The 10303-nt window shown below is 39.1% G+C and overlaps 1 protein-coding gene across 1 annotated transcript in view; it reads right to left on the bottom strand.

Annotated features, from left to right (window-relative positions):
• Window positions 1-1611: 1611 nt before the first annotated feature.
• The window catches only part of POLN (DNA polymerase nu), a 241213-nt gene continuing 232521 nt past the window's right edge, over window positions 1612-10303 (bottom strand). Inside the window, exons 25-26 of the mRNA XM_065598521.1 lie at window positions 7941-8002; window positions 1612-2800 (exon numbers count right to left, since the gene is read on the bottom strand). Of these exons, the coding sequence (XP_065454593.1) occupies window positions 2732-2800; window positions 7941-8002 (131 nt within the window). The 3' untranslated portion in view covers window positions 1612-2731. The remainder of the gene's footprint in view (window positions 2801-7940; window positions 8003-10303) is intronic.

Raw genomic sequence — 10303 nt, 5'->3', positions numbered from 1 at the left:
GCCCAATGCCTTTGAGTGTTACAGTGATAACTGGCCTTAATCTGACCAAGTTAAAAAACTTTGAAATTGCACTTTCCTTAATGCCCAATGCTTAAGAATAGCATGATCTCAGCAACATTTAGAAGGAAGGTCTCCACTGGAGCGGTGCTTCATACAATACAATATCCTAATGTATGCATTTAATCCACAGAAACCCTTGAATCACTGAGTGTACACTTTGCACTGGGCAGAAAGCTCCCAGTAGTGTTTAGCCAAATAATTCCAGAATATATATTTTTTCTTCTCTTTTTCTTTTAAAAAGCCTTGGGAATTCTACAGTATTTAAAAATCTCATATCAAGAGACTGCTAAGGTTGCACAATGAAGCATTCAGAAGTCACGAAATGCCGATTGTAAGGTTGCACACACAACCTTTACTCTACTTCCTCAGGCATAGGCATGTAGCACAATCTTAGATAATTAGATACTGTGTCAAATAATACAATATGCCACCATACACTTGGTCTATATCCTTACAAGGTGCAGTGAGTGCGGAAGGGCTCCAGGGCCCAGATCCTCAAAGATACTCCTTAGGCATTGCTCCTTTCAGCATTGCAACACTTAGCCCCTAGGCAATCTGCAGTAGAATTGTCAGTCCTGAATTAGCCAGGAGAGAAATGACTGAATTGCTGAGGAGGGGAGAGGAACTGAGGCACATAAGCCTCTGACTTGGTGTGCCTAGCTGATGGGCCAGAGATAGGTGCCTCCCTCTACTCAGGATTCTCAGCTGAGAATTCTCTCCTGAAGTTAGGGAACTAAGCCAAGTTAGCTGCTTTGGTAGCCTATGCCCTAGGAGTTGAAACCATCTCTCTCTCTCTCTGTGTGTCCAGCCCTCATTCAATGCCTCTCTCACACTCGCTCCACAATTGTAATTGTTAATTTAGGAATATAAGTGACTTAATCTATTGTTAATCTATTAAGAATTATTATCATCATCGCTGGTGAGCTAGAGGAAGGTGTTGACTTAGAGTTTCTTTTTCTCCTGTTCCTTCTGTCATATAATGCTGGGATTAAGAAGGCAGCATTTGATCAACATGGTTTAGGGACTGCAGGCCTCATGGAAGGAGTAGGTTTTCAAAAGGAATTTTGAATGAGGAGATGGTGGGGCACGACACACTGACTCGGAGGGCATTCCAGATATAGAAGCAGGCATGAAAGTGCCTTTCTCTTCTTTAATTGAAATTTACCTTGCTGTTATATTAAATGATTTCATAATGTGTAATGTAGAATTTGTGCTGTATATCAAATATACGTACACCAATATGTAAAGCAGCATAAAGGAGAATAAAATTGTCCCAACTTTTTTTGCTGTTCTTGAAAATATAGAGCCAGGTCCTCAGTTCATGTAAACTGGCATGGCTCCATCAAAGTCAGTGGAGCTCTGCTGATTTACCCCAGCCACAGATCCGGCTTATAATTCAAAGGTAGAAGGTTCTAACTCGTTTAGAAGCCAGCTGCTAATTTTAAAACTGTTAGAATCAGTTTTTAGAAACAACTTGCTGACTCACTTTGGCTGACAGGTTGAGCATGATTAATAAGTAACATGAGAAATAAAGTGATGGATATGAAGCTGTTTGTTTTCACAGTTTAATGCCTTTCAACACAATAAAAATTGTTCAATTTTAATTATATAAATTAAAATTACAATAAACTGTTTCACTGCATGGAATCTAAAGCTGAAATGACACTAGTGAAGTGTTAAGCATTTGGGGCTCAATCCTGTGAGGTACTGAGCATCTCTTGGAAGGCTCTCTTAACTTCTAATTAGGTCAGTGGGACTTGAGGGTGCCTGCATTTCCCAGGAGGACCAGACGGGACTGGGCCTTTAGTAATGCTGCTTAAAACAACGGATTTACAGAACAAGCAATACTAAAACAAGACTAAGATATCAATCATAAATCTAAGCATTAAAGCAGAAAAGTGAGCCCAATTTTAAACCTAAACATTTATCATAAACAATTATCTAGTAGTATTTTAAATAAAGTAGGTGAATTTTCATACAACATTCCTCATTCACTATAGCATATATTCTGTACTGGGTAAATTCATATACCCTGAGTTTGAAAAAAACTAACTCAAGCAGCAATTATCTGCGCTGTTGGCCTGGCTCTTTGAAAAGCATTTAGGCATCCAGTATCTGTCTACCTGTTTTGCTTAAAAAACCTTACAATGATTTAAGGTTGAATAATCATTTTTGTCTGAAGAAAGCTAATACAGTGCTTCATAAAAGCCAGACACATCGCTTGCAAATTCTACAATAACACGTTGAATAAAACTGTTGATACATTTAAAATTGTATAGTTGCATTATTTCAAATATCCCGCATTCATACAGGCATCTGACAAAATGTTTAATGTTAACATATCATGTGTGTGTGAATTAGATAGATATTATGTCCCCGAAGGGTTAATGCTGTCTTGCTTCATTTCTTACATGTGGTAATTTAGCTGGGAACAAAAGCAGCTCCCTGCTGGTTACCTTGGCTAAAGGAAACACAATGAACTGGTAAAAACCAGTTTTATCTTACTGCTGTTGCCTAGGGCTACAGACAAAATGAAGTAAAAAAATTCACATGCAGAGTATTAGGTGCTTATGAAAGATCCAGCAGAGCTGTTGTCTAGCGATTCAGTAAAGAATCAGTGTAGGCCAATGATGTGTACTGATATTGAATAACATCCCTGATGACTGTTGTTTTACATCTCCTGTAATTCTGTCATGCAACCCCATGACTTTCCAGTGGTAAGAATCACTTTCAAGGGGACCTGTCAATAAGATTTAAACAAATAAATAAAAAGCGTATAGTGAGAATATTATTTTTGCTTCTCCTTTTGGAGTTGTTGATCTAGAATGCGAGCGTCACTAATTTGAAATATCTTTAATTAACGTTTATCGTTATTTAGTTATCATTAAATACAATTCCTAATTAAAAAGCTGTAACATTTAGGACCACAGTTTGTCTTTGAATGTGCCCACACATCTCACTAAATTCAAAAGGAAACCCCTGTGAATGTGCATTCAAAACCAAAAGGTAATACCCCAAACTGGGGTTTTTTTTAGGAGCTACATCATTGTCATGAATATTATAAAGTTACCGTTCTTTACCATTTACTTTTCTGGCTTTCAGTTTTGTTTATTTCAATTAATTTGTGATCACTTCATTAACAGGAACTGTACATTTTGGAAAAGAAGCCACTTAAAAAATAAAAATACCTTGTCCTTTTGTCCAAAACAAACAAAAAAACCTCTCCCCACTAAAATTCTGTGTGCTCTACTTTGTGACACTTCCTTCTCCATATTAAAGGGGTAATATTCAGAGTAATAGAGCATACAAATATATATGAAATAGAAGCTAGGTATATGCCGAGGCATTTTATAAAAGCTTATCGTCTTCATCATTCACATCTCAGAAGCATTATTCTCATTATACAAGATAAAATATGACAATAACAAAAACACAGATTTTTGCTTTAGTGAGCACAGGATCTACCCAACCAGATCAAACTATTAGTCCATTAAATCTGATATCTGGCACTGATCCAAACCTGATACTTCAGAGGATGGTGAAACACCTGTATAATGCACCTAGCCTATTGTGCATTAAAGGGAGAATGTCTTCCTGAGTCCCACAGGGGATGTCCTGAAGCAGGAGATATTGATTATTCTTATTTTAACCAGATATATTTACATATATTATCGCTCATAACAATACTCCTAACTTTTTAATAAACTCCGCTCAGCAATTTCAGTGAAACCCAACCCCTGATTACATATTGTCTGAGCATTTCCTTTCACCTGTTCTAGATGTACTTGTCATTAACTTGGGAACTGCCAAGCTACTGTGGGAATGGCCATGTTTGATCAGAGCAGTAGTCCAGTTAGTCCGATATCTTACAGTGTCTGGTACTAGATACTTTAGAGGGAGAAATCCTTCAGTAGGCAGAGGTGCTGACGTTTCCCCCCCCTTCCCCCTCCCCCATTGGGTGCCCAACCACAAGGCCCCGCCCCTGCTCTGCCCCCTCCCCCAAGGACCCCTCCTCTCTCCGCCTCTTTCCACACCCGCTCTGCCCCCTCCCCCAAAGCCCTCCCCGCATGCCTGCTGCTCACTCATCTCTGCCTCCCCAGAGCGCCTCCTACCAGCTGCTCACTCTCCACCCCAGAACCCACCATACAGCTGATCAGCAGCCAGCCCTGCCCAGCAACTGTGATTGGTGCATGCTGAGCACCCCCTATTTTTTTTATATGGGTGCTTGAGCCCCAGAGCACCCACGGAGTCAGTGCCTGTAGGTGGATGTGTAACATTTTGCCCACAGTAACTTTTTCTTACCAACCTCTGCCTGTTAGTGGTTGTTTATGCCCTGAAACATGAAGATGTATATCCCCTCTTATGTAACTGGGATGTTTGCTTTATCCATGATCCTTTTTAGAACCCTCCTAAATTCCTACATCAATGATACCTCATGGCAATGAGTTCCAAGGATTAATTGTGTTGTGTAAACCAAGTATTTCCATGTCACCAATTACAAACTCATTCCCTTTCAGTGTCATTGAATGTTCCACCTCCTACCCCCTCATCTTTGTATTTGAAGGCGGGGTAAATAAGAGTGCATGGGCAATTTTAATCTTGGCAGGTTTCAGAGTAGCAGCCGTGTTAGTCTGTATCCGCAAAAAGAACAGGAGTACTTGTGGCACCTTAGAGACTAACAAATTTATTAGAGCATAAGCTTTTGTGGACTACAGTCCACTTCTTTGGATGCATATATATATATATGCACATATACTCTATATGCATCCGAAGAAGTGGGCTGTAGTCCACGAAAGCTTATGCTCTAATAAATTTGTTGTCTCTAAGGTGCCACAAGTACTCCTGTTCTTTTAATCTTGGCATTTCCTAACATTTCAGTGATTGACTTTGCAACCTTAATATTTTTAACACATTTTTGTATGTAATTTAATCATAGAAGATTAGGGTTGGAAGACCTCAGGAGGTCATCTAGTACAACCCCCTGCGCAAAGCAGGACCAAGCCCACTAAATCATCCCAGCCAGGTCTTTGTCTAATCGGGCCTTAAAAACCTCTAAGGAAGGAGATTCCACCACCTCCCTAGGTAACCCATTCCAGTGCTTCACCACCCTCCTAATGAAATAGTTTTTCCTAATATCCAATCTAGATCTCCCCCACTGCAACTTGAGACCATTGACCTTGTTCTGTCATCTGCCACCACTGAGAACAGCCTAGCTCCATCCTCTTTGGAACCCCCCTTCAGGTTGAAGGTTGCTATCAAATCCCCCCTTACTCTTCTCTTCTGCAGAATAAATAATCCCAGTTCCATCAGCCTCTCGTCATAAACCATGTTCCCCAACCCTCTAATTATTTTCATTGCCCTCCACTGGACTTGCTCCAATTTGTCCACATCCTTTCTGTAGTGGGGGGCCCAAAACTGGATGCAGTACTCCATATGGCCTCACCAGTGCCAAATAGAGGGGAATGGTCACTTCCCTCAATCTGCTGGCAATGCTCCTACTAATGCAGCCCAATATGCCGTTAGCCTTCTTGGTAAGAAGGGCACACTGTTGACTCATATCCAGCTTCTCGACCACTGTTATCCCCAGGTCCTTTTCTGCAGAACTGGCATTTAGTCAGTCAGTCCCCAGACTGTAGCAGTGCATGGGATTCTTCTGTCCTAAGTGCTGGACTTTGCACTTGTCCTTGTTGAACCTCATCAGATTTCTTTTAGCCCAATCCTCAATTTGTCTAGGTCACTCTGGACCCTATCCCTACCCTCCAACATTCTACCTCTCCCCCCAGCTTAGTGTCATTTCTATATATTGAGGTTGTGGCTTGTGAATACTTGCCCAGAGGAATGTTCAAACAGTGAATAATTGTTCAGTTATATACTCAATTTTTGCAAACAGGGGATATGGCCAAGATTTTTAAAAGTGACTAGTGACTTGGGGTGCCTCCATTTTGTGGTACTTTATTTCAAACATTTTAGCAAGGCTGATATTTGAAAGTGCTCAGCACTTTCTGAAAATCAAGTACCTTTAAAGTGTCTCAAGTTGAACAAACAAAAACTAAGGCACCCAAAATCACTATTCACTTAAAAAAATCATGGCCAACCCACACTGAGATTTCAGTATAATCTGTGAGGGGAACAGATTCAATTTTTTGGGCTGTAACTGACTGAAATCGATATCTTTTTACATAGTTCAACAAGGAGGATAACTTCATTGAATGAGTTTTTGGCTTAGTGAAGATATGATGGAGGTCTATAAAATCACGAATGGTGCGGAGAAAGTGAATAGGAAATGACATTAAAAGGTAGCAGATTTAAAACTAACATAAGGAAGTATAGGAGGACTTGTGGCACCTTAGAGACTAACAAATTTATTAGAGCATAAGCTTTCGTGGACTACAGCCCACTTCTTCGGATGCATATAGAATGGAACATATATTGAGGAGATATATATACACACATACAGAGAGCATAAACAGGTGGGAGTTGTCTTACCACCTCTGAGAGGCCAATTAATTAAGAGAAAAAAAACTTTTGAAGTGATAATCAAGCTAGCCCAGTACAGACAGACAGTTAGATAACAAGTGTGAGAATACTTACAAGGGGAGATAGATTCAATCTCCCCTTGTAAGTATTCTCACACTTGTTATCTAACTGTCTGTCTGTACTGGGCTAGCTTGATTATCACTTCAAAAGTTTTTTTTCTCTTAATTAATTGGCCTCTCAGAGGTGGTAAGACAACTCCCACCTGTTTATGCTCTCTGTATGTGTGTATATATATCTCCTCAATATATGTTCCATTCTATATGCATCCGAAGAAGTGGGCTGTAGTCCACGAAAGCTTATGCTCTAATAAATTTGTTAGTCTCTAAGGTGCCACAAGTCCTCCTGTTCTTCTTTTTGCGGATACAGACTAACACGGCTGCTACTCTGAAACCTTTCATAAGGAAGTATGTCTTCACACAACACACAGTCAACCTATGGAACTTGTTGCCAGGGGATGATGCGAAGGCCAAAAGTATAACTCAGTTCACAAAAGAATTAGATAAGTTAATGGAGGATAGGTCCATCAATGAGTATTAGCCAAGTTAGTCAGGGATGCAACCCCATGATCTGAGTGTTCCTAAACCTATGACTGCTGGAAACTGGCACTGAATGTCAGGGGATGGATCACTCAGTAATTGCCCTGTTCATTTTCCACTGAGACATCTGGCACCAGCCACAGTTCTCAGTCTATATGAAAACCAGATACAATGTAAGCAGTCATTTTAACTTTCTGTACACTGTATTTGCCTTTTATATGAATCATGGATTGGAAAGCATGCCTTCTGAAGCAGTCAGATGTCCAGTAATTGACTCTGTATCTTAACTCATAAAATAAAACCTGGGCTTTTGCTGTGAAGAAACTGTTAAATGTACCAAGCAGCACTGAATAACTGAGTAATTTTTGTGGTTTGGATCTAACTGAAACTGACTGAGGAGAGGTCTTTTGGAATAGATTTTCAATAGAGGATGTCTGAGACACATTTTAGAAAGCCTCTGCAGGATATAAATGATTTTTCTCATATTTTTCATTCTTCCACTCTAAACAGGAATTCCACAGCAATGAATGAAACAGATGTTAGAGCGATCACAGTACAATGTTGACATAAATGTCAGAATCTGGACATGGCCTTGGAAATTTAGAGGACGGTTTCTTTCAGTCAGTTGTGTTTAGAGCTTCTAGTGTGATTTTAAGTCTATATTACTTGCAGATATGAAAAAGAAACTAGTGAGGTGAATTCCAAAGTAACTATCTACAGGTTCTTGAAATAATTAACAGCAACCTGTAAAAGCCAACAGGATAGAGTCTTCAGGGTAAATGTAATTCAATCCAGAATTGTCCATACCTTTAGGGGCATGTCTAAGGCTTTGATTTGCTGCAGGGATTCCATTGTTCTTTTTACAAGTACTATAATAAAGACATAAAAGTTTGAATATATTCATCTTTAATTTCTAATTTAGAACTATTATATAGAAAGAAAATACCATGCTGTGTAATACTTTATTTGTGTCATGCTGAATAAAATCTTTACTCCTAGACTGAATACACATTTGACTATTCAAAAATTACTCTTGTATATCAAACAAAGAAATAAAATGGAAATCCTTTTCTGTTGTGGAAGAGTCCAGTTACTTTTAAATAAAACTTGTATTCAATTTCCATGAAATTAGCAATTTTAGAGACAATTTTTAAAATATCTTCTCATATCTATAATATTCTTAATTAAAAATAATTCTTTGAAGTTTGAAACTCAAGAAATATCAAAGCACAGCACTTCTAAGAGACATAAGTATGTAGAGAATGTCGGATTGTTGTAGTTCAAAGTTGTATGGGTTGCCATTTCTTTCCTAATAAAGTATGGTTAAATTTTAAATATGTGAAACTGGGTCTAAAACAAAACTAACAAAAACAATAATAAATTTTAGACAGGCTGTGTCACTAAAGATTGGAGCTCTCTTATTCTGTGAATCAAAGAGACCAATGCCAGCTAAACAATCCTCCATGTGAAATACCTGGGCTGTTGCTGTTACCACCGCCACAACATTGTCTGTGCGCAACACTGGCTTTAGTCTATGTCTTGTGAAATCCTAATCCATGCTTAATCTTCTCTCTCTCAAAAGCTTGGTGTACACTACAGAGTTAGGTCGACATAAGGCAGTTTATGTCGACCTAACTATGTCAGTGTCTACACTACAATCTTGCTCCTGCCGATGTAAGTGCCCTACTACACCAACATAATAACTCCACCTCCACGAGAGGCATAGGGCTAAAGTTGATGTAGTTAGGGCGATGCGGTATCTGTGTAGATGTTGCGTTACCTACACTGTCTGTTGGTTAAAATTCAGAATAAATATACTTACTGAAGAAGTTATAAATAGGTGCAAAGAGAAGGAATGAATGTTGATGTGGAACAAAAGCTTGCTTGTACCCATTACATTGAAGAATTTGTTCAAAAAGCTTTAATCCATTACAGAGTATGAAAAATAAAATTCTTAGAGAAGGGAAACTGTAACTTTCTTGTGAAGGCCAGTTCCTCCTTTTCACCTTCCAATTATTGTAGCCCTCTTTTGAACATGTACCTTTTCTCATACAGTTGGCAAGTTTCCCAAGACGTGCATCAAATTATAGCTAAGTAAATAATGATTACACAGAATTTGGCCATAAGCCTACTATTTTTATTCACATTAAATAAATCCTAAAACACTGTAATTGAGAACTGTGATAACTAAAGACAAAGTCTTGAGTCATCACACCAACTGTGCTTTAAAAGGAGATGGCTATGTTCAGTCTGATTTTTCTGGTATGTGTTGGTTTGTTTATTTGTTTTACATTTAAAACAATTATTTCTGTTGAAAATGTTTTACCTTTTGAAATGTATGAAATATTACCCAAATCTACATGTATTGTACTTGCCAAATATAATATAAAAATAAATGCAAGGACAAGAAATTTCTTGATTCAGTCCTTCTACCAAAAATGCACAGACAGAACGTAATTCTAAAAATGGCCATACAATTATCTTAACTTGTGCTATTGCACACCACAGATAAGGTAGTAAAAAAAAGAAGTTTATATAAAAATGCACAGAAGGTATTTTTGGTGGTAAATGCCCTTCAGCTTAATTGCACTGCTCAGTAATGGGTATAATGAGGTATGAATAGGAGTTGTGGGGGCAAGCAACTTAATTAATTTTAAGATAGCTGAACAAATTTATAAGTGCAATTGTATGTGACAGGGTTGTTTGCGATGGTAGGAAGCAGACCTCAGCAGTCCTGGGACTCACTTCCCATTTATATCTTATGGGGTTCGTATAAGCTCATGCTTCAGGGTTTCAGCCATCCACTGCCAGGAGTCAGGAAGGGATTTCCCCTCCCCCCATTGTATTCTGGGTTGATTTTTTTCAATCCCCTTCCTCTGAAGCATATGAGATGGCCATAGCTGGAGATGGGACATTGGGCCTGGTGGGCCAGGGCTTTGAGGTGGCACCAAGCATCCTCTCTCTCTCTCAGGTACGTAGCTGGCTGGTTGGGAAGGAATTCTCCCCTAGGTCAGATTGGCAGTGACTTGGGGGGGGGGGGAGGGGTTCACCTTCCTCTACAGAGCGTGGGTGCAGGTCACTTGCCAGGATTATTTGTATACATATATCACTTAAAGCTATTGCAGGGGCCTTATGCACCGGTGCACCTCAGTCCTTCTTATTCTTTGGCT

This window comes from Chrysemys picta, chromosome 5 (genome assembly GCF_011386835.1).
Source record: "Chrysemys picta bellii isolate R12L10 chromosome 5, ASM1138683v2, whole genome shotgun sequence".
NCBI classification, from domain to species: domain Eukaryota; kingdom Metazoa; phylum Chordata; order Testudines; family Emydidae; genus Chrysemys; species Chrysemys picta.
Note: the sequence above shows the minus strand (reverse complement) of the source record. Positions and strands in the feature narration are given on the sequence as shown.